Source organism: Macrobrachium nipponense, chromosome 41 (assembly GCF_015104395.2).
Source record: "Macrobrachium nipponense isolate FS-2020 chromosome 41, ASM1510439v2, whole genome shotgun sequence".
Taxonomy (NCBI): domain Eukaryota; kingdom Metazoa; phylum Arthropoda; class Malacostraca; order Decapoda; family Palaemonidae; genus Macrobrachium; species Macrobrachium nipponense.
Window position 1 is genome coordinate 40,863,024 of NC_061102.1, and position 12,939 is coordinate 40,875,962.

The 12,939-nt window shown below is 36.4% G+C and overlaps 1 protein-coding gene across 1 annotated transcript in view; it reads right to left on the reverse strand.

Moving 5' to 3' along the window:
- Positions 1-12,939, reverse strand: part of LOC135212720 (glycine receptor subunit alpha-4-like) — a 162,215-nt gene that overhangs the window by 18,094 nt on the left and 131,182 nt on the right. The window contains exon 7 of the mRNA XM_064246418.1: positions 2,062-2,196. Within this exon, the coding sequence (XP_064102488.1) occupies positions 2,062-2,196 (135 nt within the window). The remainder of the gene's footprint in view (positions 1-2,061; positions 2,197-12,939) is intronic.

Genomic DNA, 12,939 nt, shown 5'->3' on the forward strand with positions numbered 1-12,939 from the left:
AGGACAAAGTCCAAGCACTGGGACCTATGAGGTCCTTCAGCGGTGAAAGGTTTGAAAGGTGTAACAGGAGGAAAACCTCTCAGTTGCACTGTGAATCAAGTGTTAGGAGAGGGTGGAAAGTAAGATAAAGAAAGTGTATATGAAAGGAGGGACAGTAAAAGGAACAAAAGTGGTTGCAGCTAGGGGACCGAAAGGGCTCTGCAAAGAACCTTAAGTAATGCCTACAGTGCACCGCATGAGGTCCACTGACGGAACTATCCTCCTACGGTGGAAAAGCACTGGGGAACAGCCATTCAGCGCCTCAGACGGAGAAGAGAGGGAGTTGGGGAAGGTGGGACAGCAATATACGTAGTACATACAAAAAGGAACCGGGAGAAAACCCCTGTAACACAAGGAAGTGAAAGTTAAAGAGGTTAGACAGCAAGACTGAAGAAACGAAGTAGGAACGGAGGTACATATAGTGCTGAAAAGTGGGACGCTACAAACACCATTTAGTAATGCCTACAGTGCATCCCTTGCAGTTGAAAGCACTCGACCATTTTCTGGCCATATTATGCGATATATATATATATATATATATATATATATATATATATATATATCGAGCTACAAATGTCCTTTAACATCTAATTCGCTCTGTCTCGGAACTAATATATTTTCATATATGTTTAACTGAAGGGGAATTTTCTAGGCTATAACAGAATTGCTGGACGACAGGCACGAACCATCGACATCTTCAATTCCAGGACTGGCAGTGAAGCCTTAGCCCACCCCGCCACCGCAAGAGGATATAAGTTTATACCTCCTCCCATCTCAAATACCTGTCGCACTCAGGTATTTGTAGTTTTGGAAACTGCATCAAACCCACCTCATCCTCGGTAGCATTGTAGTGCTTTTGCCCGCACGTAGCCATTATATAAGTAACATCACAAAACTACAAATACCTGAGTGCGACAGGTATTTGAGGTGGGAGGAGGTATAAACTTATATCCTCTTGCGGTGGCGGGGTGGGCTAAGGCTTCACTGCCAGTCCTGGAATTGAAGATGTCGATGGTTCGTGCCCGTCGGCCGGCAATTCAATTTATTATCGCCTAGAAAATTCCCCATCGGTTAAACATATATGAAAATATATTAATTCTGAGGTAGAGTGAATTAGATATTAAAGGACATTTGTAGCTCGATATATGTATATGAATCACGGTAATGTGATATGACTTATATATATATATATATATATATATATATATATATATATATATATATATATATATACATACACACATATACTACATACATACATACATACACACACACACACGCACACACACTCACACACTACGAAAGGAATAATTCACCAAAAGCACTTAAAACTGACATTTTTTGCAACAGTTGTGAGTCCCTTTGGAGAGAGGCAATTCCTCTATCGAACAAAATATGCGCCATCATATTTTCGGTAGTAATTTCTGCTTCTCATTTTGTAAATTCCGTGGGCTATTTACAGCGACCTTTAATTTACGGGAAAAATTTCAATTTGTTTTGCTTCAATCGTAACGGGCAACCCAGATTTATGTACTACATATCTGCATGCATTTCGCGCAAAAACAGCTACATAAAATATGCTATTGTAGTCAAAACCATAAAAGTAATAGCAAGCCGACATTATAATAAATGCTTTCTCTCTTTGGGGTTCACGTGTACAATACATCGTTGTAAAATGGTACTTGGTATCTATATTTTAGATTTTGATTTCTTAGTGTATATTTTAGATATCATCGTCATCTTAAAACTATTTACTCATACGGGTGTACGCTGGTGATTTGAAACACAAGCTAGTCTATTCATACGAAGTTTTCCATGACCGAAAAAACTTCATTCTATAAGTCAGAAGTCAACATATTTCTGTATGTTTGGAAAATATTCACTCACTCAGGTTATAATGATGGTATGTGGACATAAAATGAACAAATTTTTTTTTTTTTTCCAATCACCTTCCTCTCTCTCTCTCTCTCTCTCTCTCTCTCTCTCTCTCTCTCTCAACACACACACACAAGGCAAACTTACCTATGTGAAATGAGAGAGAGCAGCTGCCTGCTAAGATATCTTTCATCTCGAACTGCGGAAGCTTCAGTCTCTTGTAGATTTTAATCGGGTCGTCTTTGTACCAGACGAGCTCCAACTCACGGGTTGTTTTGACGACTGTGAAGTAAGAAAGTGGGAAGTTAATTTTAAAGTTAGAAATGCATTCAAAACACAATTATATATATATATATATATATATATATATATATATATATATATATATATATATATATAAACACGGATTCCAGGTGAGGCTAATTATACAAAGGGTTACAGCTGGGTCCACAAAACACATAATCTAAAAGGGCATAGTTTTATTTACACGAAACGATTGCACATGTGCTCTGTGCATCTTCAATCTCCAACTAAAACATAAAAATCATAAAAATGTACAAAAAACTATTTTTGTAAAAATATTTACAAAAATTTGTATAACTTAAAAAGATTACCAGTAAAAAAAGGCCCAATGCTCACTAAACCATTCAAAGGAGAAGGAGAAGAACGAAAGACCATGACTTGACACCATCCGACGACTTCAGTTATGCTAGGTAAAGAGGAGAAGCGGAAACGTTCGAATTCCAAGACGGAACAAGCCGCTTGATGTTTCTAACTATAAGGACTCAAGGGCAGTTAGGTAATCACTATGGATTGTTCCACCAGGAGGTATGGCTCTTTGTAATAGGAAATTCAGGCCTACTCAAATTTTGTAAATTTTAACGATTTTTTATATATTTGCAGATTGAAGATGTACAGAGCACATGTGCGTAACGTTTCATGTTAATAAACTATGGCCTTTTAGACGATGTGCTTTGTAGACGCTGCTGTATGCCTTTTTTTTTATATATAATATATAATATATAATATATTATATATCCTATATAATAATATATATTATATATCTATATATATATATATATTATATATATATAGATATATAATCATAACTTCAGGAAAGCCGAAGACACATGACGAGTTAAAAGGGTTTATTCGTTAAGAAACGTTTCGCACAAGGAACTTTGTGCATCATCAGTCTGTTAAAAATAAAAGTACATTTTAAATTAATAAAAGCAAAATACAAATAAAAATTACAATCTAAAATTTTAAATTTAAGAATTATAACTTAAAAATGAGCATAATTCAAAGTTAAAAGTGAAATAAGAACATTAAAACAAGACTATTAAAACACCAACCATTCGCTAAGAAAGGAGGAGAGAGAATGACTAGAAATGAGATTGAGGTCAGAAAGAAGACTATGCCAGGTATAGCGGAGACGATGAACTACCGCTATTCAATGAGGGAACAAGTCTTTTGATAAATAATGACTCGAGTGTTGTTAAATACTCAGAGTCCTTACTGTAACCTAAAATGGAGAAGTGCTGTTTCTTGACTTCGATCTTACATTTGATGGCATGATTTTTTATATTTGAATGCTCTGGTCTAATTAATCTCTGGCCAGTTCTAAAACTATACCCCATGTGGCTGCAATATCGCATTTGCAACAGCCTCTTGGTAGATCCAACGTAAATACCAGGACATCCTGGGCACGTAAATTTATACACAACATTAGACCTCATAAAAGGCTGCAGACGATCTTTAAAGCAGAACAGGGAGCCAATTTTACTTGGGTTATTTGATATTAATTTTAATTTTAAGCATGGAATTTCACCTTCAATGATTTGAGTAAGTTTCTTTGACAGTTTCAGGTTGGAAATATAAGGAATCGAGGCATACATGAGTTTCTTTGGAACGTCAACAATCGGTGGTACTGGTTTTAGATATTTAGTTAAAATTTTGTTAATTATTTTCTGAACTAAGTCTTTGGGATATGAATTTTGTTGGTAAAAAGATAGTAAAAATTCTATTTCCCTATGAAAAATGTCCCAACTCGAAGAGTACTTCAGGGCTCTATGAACTAAAGTGGAGATAGTGTTAAGTTTAAAACTTCTTTACCACCGATTGTTGACGTTCCAAAGAAACTCATGTATGCCTCGATTCCTTATATTTCCAACCTGAAACTGTCAAAGAAACTTACTCAAATCATTGAAGGTGAAATTCCATGCTTAAAATTAAAATTAATATCAAATAACCCAAGTAAAATTGGCTCCCTGTTCTGCTTTAAAGATCGTCTGCAGCCTTTTATGAGGTCTAATGTTGTGTATAAATTTACGTGCCCAGGATGTCCTGGTATTTACGTTGGATCTACCAAGAGGCTGTTGCAAATGCGATATTGCAGCCACATGGGGTATAGTTTTAGAACTGGCCAGAGATTAATTAGACCAGAGCATTCAAATATCAAAAATCATGCCATCAAATGTAAGATCGAAGTCAAGAAACAGCACTTCTCCATTTTAGGTTACAGTAAGGACTTGAGTATTTAACAACACTCGAGTCATTATTTATCAAAAGACTTGTTCCCTCATTGAATAGCGGTAGTTCATCGTCTCCGCTATACCTGGCATAGTCTTCTTTCTGACCTCAATCTCATTTCTAGTCATTCTCTCTCCTCCTTTCTTAGCGAATGGTTGGTGTTTTAATAGTCTTGTTTTAATGTTCTTATTTCACTTTTAACTTTGAATTATGCTAATTTTTAAATTATAATTTTTAAATTTAACATTTTAGATTGTAATTTTTATTTGTATTTTGCTTTTATTAATTTAAAATGTACTTTTATTTTTAACAGACTGATGATGCACAAAGCTCCTTGTGCGAAACGTTTCTTAACGAATAAACCCTTTTAACTCGTCATGTGTCTTCTTCGGCTTTCCTGAAGTTATGATTGTATATGGAAGTTCCTGCATATCCTATATATATATATATATATATATATATATATATATATATATATATATATATATATATATATAGTATATGTGTGTGTGTGTGTATAACTGAATCACGAAAGTTTGGAACGTGATAAATCCATAAATAAAGGTATAAGCCACTAAGGAAAAATAAACAATGGAGTTTCTGCAAGATCTTTCGACTGAACGTTCTTTACTCAGCAGACAAACTGACTTACATGAGAAATTGAGGGTACAGGAAAGGTCGTATAACTGACAGATAGGGATTATAAGGAGACTAGTACCTAGAATCCGGCACGCCTGGAGAATGAGTAACCTTTCCTAACAAGCATAAACATGGGTACAATTTAAAAAAAAAAATTAAGTCCCACTACTCAGACACAGGGACAAGAAACTTAAAAGATTATACAGGGCGACAGCTGACAATTCAGATCTTTGGTAAACAAAAACTTATTCACAAAACATAAACATACATATATAAAGAAGATATCTCTAAAGCAACTAATTTGTATTCAAGTCTGTAATTATATCTTTGAGGCCATTCTTAAGCATGTTACAAATACAAGGGTCTAAATGAAACTGGCCACGACTAATATTAAAATTACAATTTGAAGTAAGTTGTATTATGGCAGATTCTAAAAGATTTTGTGATAAGACATCTTTTGATCTAGCAATTACTGAACTACCAATCCAATTTATCCGGTGGTTATTTTCACTTAAATGAATGAATATTGCATTAGATGTTTGCCCAGTTTTTACAGAATATTTATACTGGTTTAATCTTACTTCTAAGCCCTTGCTCAACTGTCCGAGATAAAAAGAGGAACAGTCCATACATGGAATTTTATATATTATGTTGTTGCTTTCCCTGGGGCCATTTTTTATTAACATTCCTTTTAGTGTGTTATTATAGGAAAAAACAAAGTTGACCTTAAAGACTTTTAACAATGTTCACCAAAGATCTGAATTGGTCAGCTGTCGCCCTGTATAATCTTTTAAGTTTCTTGACCCTGTGTCTGAGCAGTGGGACTTAATTTTTTTGTTTTTAAATTGTACCCATGTTTATGCTTGTTTGGAAAGGTTACTCATTCTCCAGGTGTGCCGGATTCTAGGTAATAATCTTCTTATAATCCCTATCTGTCAGATGTACGACCTTTCCTGTACTGTAAGTTCCTCATGTGAGTCAGTTTGTCTGCTGAGTAAAGGACATCGAGTCGAAAGATCTTGCAGAAACTCCGTTGTTTGTTTTTCCTTCGTGGCTTATACCTTTATATAATATATATATATATATATATATATATATATATATATATATATATATATATATATATATATAGTATGTATGTATGTAGCCTATGTGAGTGTCCTGACTGTCAAACTGAAACCTACTCTTTCCCTCCCATTCTGGATATATGGTAAAGGAGTCTTTGTGGAGCTGAAGGATAAACGCGTCACCGACGTATGATTAACATATGTGCTGATGAGGTGGACGATGTGTGAGCACCTTCAGCTCTATAAAAAAAAACAATGCCCCCAATAACCAAATACTACGAAACTCCGACTGGTGCTATTTTGGGTAAGGAGGGACGCACGAGTAGTGATCGGGGGATGTAGTAATCTTATCCTCACACAAAAAGGGAAGTCAACGAACGCGAAATGACAAAAGCAGGATCGTAGCTGGTTACCATGTTGACATTATTGATGAGTAGTTGAACAGAATGAGTTGTCAGCTTATCGGGAGATCATCCATACGGCAAATGCGAGGAACAACTGACTCCTCGTATTTCGAAGAGTTCAAAAACGAGGTAGCAAACATACACATCATTACGAAAGAATAAAAATGGGAACGGTTTCAGTTATACTGACAGAAAAAAATATGAAAAGAACGTGGTGGTTTCAGTCAAAGAAGTCTGTGGGTGGAACGATGTCTACAGTCAACTAGTAGATTTTAAACATGCTATTACAACAGAAGTTCAAGACCGTAGGGGGATACACCATAGAAGGTATTCAATTTGTATAAATATAATTGATCAAGCTTTTGTTCGTATAAACAAACCAAAAATCTGGATGGTGTCGGAATGCATCTTTTGGTCGGGGTGCGGTGCTTTCCTCATCGATTGGAAGTCAAGGAAATGAATAAAGCAGCTTTTATTTTGTGTAAGAAGAAAAATGTGGAATAAATGGCAGAATTCCTCATATCTGCCGATGTTCTATCAATAATGAGAATAAAAATTCTTCTCTAGAAATTGAAAAAAAATTACCTATGGATGAAGGCCTCCTGATTAAGAGGGATTGGAAAGGAATGATGCAGATGACAGCAGAACTGCAGCTGACGAAGGGAATCAAAGCCAAGGCGAGGACGTAGGAGAATGCAAAAGCCGTCTGACCGCCGATCATAAAAGGAAATAAGTTTGGAAATTTCTCGAGTAATGTTGCCACAGTTCATTTTATATGCATTGAATTTTAAAGAAGTATCATTCGAACATTTTTTACTGACCTCTCCTCTCGCTCTCTCTTGCAACTTGTGCTTCTTTGCTTATTTCCTGGATCTCTTTAACTTGTCCAACACCCCCACCCCCTTCTCTCTCTCTCTCTCTCTCTCTCTCTCTCTCACTCTCTCTCTCTCTCTCTCCACTGTCTTAAGCGCTGAATGGCTGAAAGAACACCAGTGTTTGGCTTTACACCCTAAATTTCACGATTCATTCAATTATTTTCGGGACACAGATACAGGAAGTGGTGGATTCAGTGATTAGAAACTAGATAAACGAAAATATAAATTAAATGCGCGACAAAAAGCCATATACATAAACGATAGAGGGGTCCATATTGAAATTCACTAGTGACAACTACTGCACTGGAGAGAGAGAGTTACAAGGAGTTACAAGATCAGGTTGTGTCAAAGACTAATATTAGTCCATCCGAGGAGACATCGCGTGCTCACTCATTTCTAGGATCAGGTTTTACTATGCATTCACAGTGTCCTAATGATGTGTCTAGCTTTCTTTTAAACTCTTCCCTACTGCTGCTGTTTACAACTTCCGGTGTCAGTTTGTTCCACGTGTCACATATCTTGTATGTAAAGAAGTTCCCACAATGGGATGTGTTGTATCTCGTCGGTTCTAGTTTCCATTCATTATTTCTTGTCTGATTTTCGTTTAACGTAAATAGGTTACTGCCTACTTTCGTTATGCCTTTCAGTATTTTGAATGTTTCTATTAGTTGTCCTCGCAATCGTCGTGTTTCTAATCCATACTTGGTAACCTATTTGCCTGATGGATAGAGAGAGAGAGAGAGTTTCTATATTCGCATTTTTTGTAGGGGAAGGATACGACAGAAAATAAGTTTTTTTTTATACAAAGAAAAAGGAAGCGCTACAATGCTACGGAGCCAAAGGAGGCCCTATACGGCAGGGGTTCTCAACTGGGGGGCGTCAGCAATTTCCAGGGTGAGTCGCGAGTCCTAGGGAACAATTAAACATTCTCTAATTATATTCGTTATTCCCTCGAGAAGAGTGAGGCACTCATATTCAGAAGTGTCTGAAAAAATGCAAAAGTATCGCCTAACGACTTTATTTTCCTATAAATCTGCTACTCAAGTTAGACTCATTGGGTTTACCTTTTCTAATTACTTACCTCTCCCCCTGTCCCTCGAAACCCCATCTCTCCATTTATTTATTTATTTACTTATTTTTAGTCTGAGAGGGCATTTTACTCATAGATGCAAAGGGGCCATGGAGGGAAGGACGAACTCATAGAGGTGGCGTGATGCTAAAAAGGTTAAGAACCGCTGTTCTATGGTTGTCCTTTTTTTACAACGTCGCTAAAAAGTTTCTCAGGTCTTCGAAGACATTTTTCTTTTCACTGACACGCCTTTTCACTCATAATGGCGTCACTTCTGGATTCTCCAGCAGATAACCTATGAATTTTCATCTTACATTATCCACACGTTTGACTAGTAAGAGCTTATATCAATATCAACTCTCTTTTTAACATTCTCCACTAAATTTCTCTTATTACAAATATTTTCAATGGCGTCACATCTTTATATTTTTTTAAAAAACGAGAATCAACGCCAACAGTTTCTTAATTCACTTACCCTCTCGTCTCTCATTTCACAAACTTATAAATGCGTATCTATGAAGCCTTTCCTACTTGCAGCATCATTCCACTCGAGGACAAAAGAAATATTTGTGAATAAACACGATTTATTCTCAAGTTTGGACTTTCCTTTCAACAACTGAAACGCCAAATTGTCCAGAAGGTATATATAAGTCTCATAATACGCCAGGGCATTCGCAATACCGTTTTAATATTCTCAGATTCTGGCGGAAGTTTGCCAATGGCGCAGCTGTGGTACACAAACTTTTCCCCTTACTCAAAAAGAACTCGCGAAACCTCAAGTTACCGTCGCACATCAATAGCGCAAAGTTCTGTTGAACAACCATTTCCTCATCTGAATCTCTCAGGACGAAATGATAAAACGGTGGTCAACAAAATTTCAAATCCTCTCTCTCATGGTTGAACTATTATAGGAAAAAATTTATGTTGTGAACGCTTGCCTTCATGCGAAACACACACACGCACGCAATCCTCACACACAAAAATATACATACGTGCACCACAAATAGAGGAGTGCTCAAGCGTGGACACACGCGTGCATATATATATATATATATATATATATGGATTAAGTTACAAATCCCCTTTAATATCCAATTCGCTCTACCTCGAATTAATATATTTTCATATATGTTAACCGAAGGGGAATTTTTTTAGTGGATAATAATTTCGTCCTCTCGTGGGTTCGAACCAGCGCCCAGCGGACAGAGGAGAAATCAGGAGTTTCAGGACTAACATATATGAAAATATATTAATCCCAAGGTAGAGCGAATTGGATATTAAAGGACATATTTTGTAGCTTAATGCATGTCTATGAATCACAGTGATGTGATAAAAATTATACATACATATATATATATATATATATATATATATATATATATATATATATATATACAACAATGCTCATTACAACATTCATCTACTGAAACATGGCTGAGCCCCAGTGCAGGAAACTTCCACAACGTTGGCTACTTCGTATGCCTACATGAAAGGGTCAAACTCCTTACAGCTATTATGCCTTTCGCTTGTATATCTCCCCTGTACTCGCTACCTGCAAGTTGAGGTCCTTTTTTTTCAAATACCTCTTCTACCCCCATCCTGCGCTATGTTGACCTTTCTCTCTTCCCTCCTCCTCATATTTCCGAATTGTGGAATCTTTTCACCAGTCTATCGCCTATCTTTATCCTGTCTTTCCACATGACTGTCTCAAAAACATTCTGGTCCATTCTTTCACTTAGGCTAACCCTTTTACTACTTCATATCTACACTTTTCTCACTCTTTCAATTCGACTTCTGCTACATAAATTACACAAACAAGAAGCTTCATTAAGAATTCAAGAATGAAACCAAACAAAATACATGAGAAAATTATATCATCTAACCTGGGGACCTGAATCCTTGATTTTCTACTCTCTCCAAATTCAAACCTTTTCTTTCACTTGCATTCAGCATCTGTATTTCACTTCAGTGAAGGAGAGACGTCACAACAGTGTATATTTATACATTCCATCTTCGGCTTCCACAGACAATACCCTTTCAATCTGTAGCACACTTCCTGGAATCTTCTTAGTTTCAGATAGTCTGTGAATTACAGATTCTCTCCTCTTACCATCAACCGATATATCTACCTTTAAATGTCTATTAAAAACGCACTTTTATTCCTCATCCGTCTTTGCTAAGTCATTGCCCATCGTCTTGGTTTCTTTTGTCCCATCATGACCTTCCTTTTGCTGACATTTAATCTCAATTTTTTCCACTGACAGAAAGTTGTAAATTCATTCTTTCATTTCTGAAATTTCTCTCTCTCTTTCTCTAAATATACATAAATATTCTTAAATGCACGGTAGAATAATAAGTTAAACAGGAACTTGGAAAAAGTACTTTCGTAGTATTTTTACATTTTCAAATGTAGAATATACTGCGAAAGTATTTGTTTCAAATTCCTGTTTCACTTACCTTTCTACCCTGGATTTAAGGATATTCTCAAGTACGTGCTCCTTCGTGTTACATTGGATATATATATATATATATATATATATATATATATATATATATATATATACATATGCATACACACACATGTATATATATATATATATATAAATAAATATATATATATATATATATATATATGTATATATGTATATGTATATATATATATATATATATATATATATATATGTATATATGTATATATGTATATATATATATCTTTGGCAGCTACAAGGATTCCAGAAATTAATGAACCAGAGCACCCAGATGTAATTAGCATTTATAATGCTGCCCATCAGCAATTCCATCATTAATTAGGCTCGGCGATCATATAACAGCTCTCAATAGCTTTAACCCTCTTTGCCAATTATGGCTCATTATTTCCAGAAAATGAGTATTTATAGAATTTTCGAGTTCTAATAAACGCATTTTTGCGTGAAAACCTTTCATTAATTAATGAAATTCCTTTTCTCGGGAACAGCAGACTCAATGTGGATTCCAATGAAACGAACCGGTGAATCGGTTTAGTGGTAAAAATTCAGTTTCGTTAAGAACACTTTGAGAACAAGAAGGGATCTTTCCTAGATAGTGACCCCTAAGGGTTTTCGGGGGTCGTTAGTCGTTGTCTAGGACTGATATTTCTTGGGGATCATCACTTTATGAAATTTACAGTCTTTTGTTTATGTTTTTACTGTATTCCCCAACGGGCTTGTGCTAAACACGTCGCAGAGGGTTAAAACCCTTGGAGGTCACTATCTAGGAAAGATCCAAAAGAAGGATACAGTGACAAAAAGTTCTCAAAGGATGGACAGGTGTTTGCAGGGGAACGAACGCCATCTCGAGTCTGAAATACTGAGACCTACTTTCACGGACAAGTCCAATAAGCGACTTAATTAAGAGAAACTTTTGGGGACAAGGACTTGTTTTGTTTACTAGCGATTTGGTCATTAGTCTCTTGAAGAGGAGACATTCCCTCGAACTAAAAGTTACGTTCGACTTCCATGAATGTTCTTATATTTTCTGTGGTTTGAAGCAACTAGTTTAAAAGTAATTAATGAATTTATTATGCTAGCATACTTGGTATGGTCCGATGGTCTAGTGGTGGTTAGTGTCGTGGACACCCACTCAGATGTCCCAGGTTCGCGTCTCCCCCCGGGCGATGAAAAATCACTGGCTCTGTATCGCGATCAGTTACTGTTGCGTTTTGGGCTCTGCGGTGGGAGGTTGAAACCAACATTCCTTGGAAGCTTGAATTTCAAGTCAATGGCCCGGTGGGTTTATTCGATGTGAATAGGTTCGATCTACTGAAATAATAATGATAACGTGTGACATCCGCCCATTACGTCATTACCTCACATCCTCACTCAGAACCGTTGTCATTAAGCCGTTTCGAGGTTGAAAGAGGTTGTTGCACATTATCCTGTGAAAAGCCTTCACTGCTTAATCCGAGACAAGAGAATTGTTGAGATTCGCCTTTGTTCGTAACTTGAGCACAAGTCTTTTGAAATATCTAACCATCTCCAGGATATCTGCTGTTCTGGGAACAGGGAGAAACATATTCTTTTCTTAATTGCAACAGTAAGTTACTACTTCTCTAATCTTTCTGAGGTTATTCTTTAACAGATCTGTAATTCAATCTCTCATGTGAATCGCAGACAGCCCTGACACGATCCTCATGTAAAACTACTCTCCTGTACTGTTGCGACGACAATTTACATAGCTGATCGGTAAATCCTTTTGTACCGGACAGAAAAAAAAAAAAAAAGTGTTGAAAGTAGACGTAGTTAGCATTTTGTTTTGCAGGAACTCGTTATGACTCTTTCCAAGAAGTTCTGGCTAGCAAAAGCATATACCGCACCGTGATTTACCTTTTAATTAGCACAATCTAGATAACTGGTTCCCAACCAGGGGGGAATTTCAGATTTTTTTTGTGGGGGGGGGGGGGG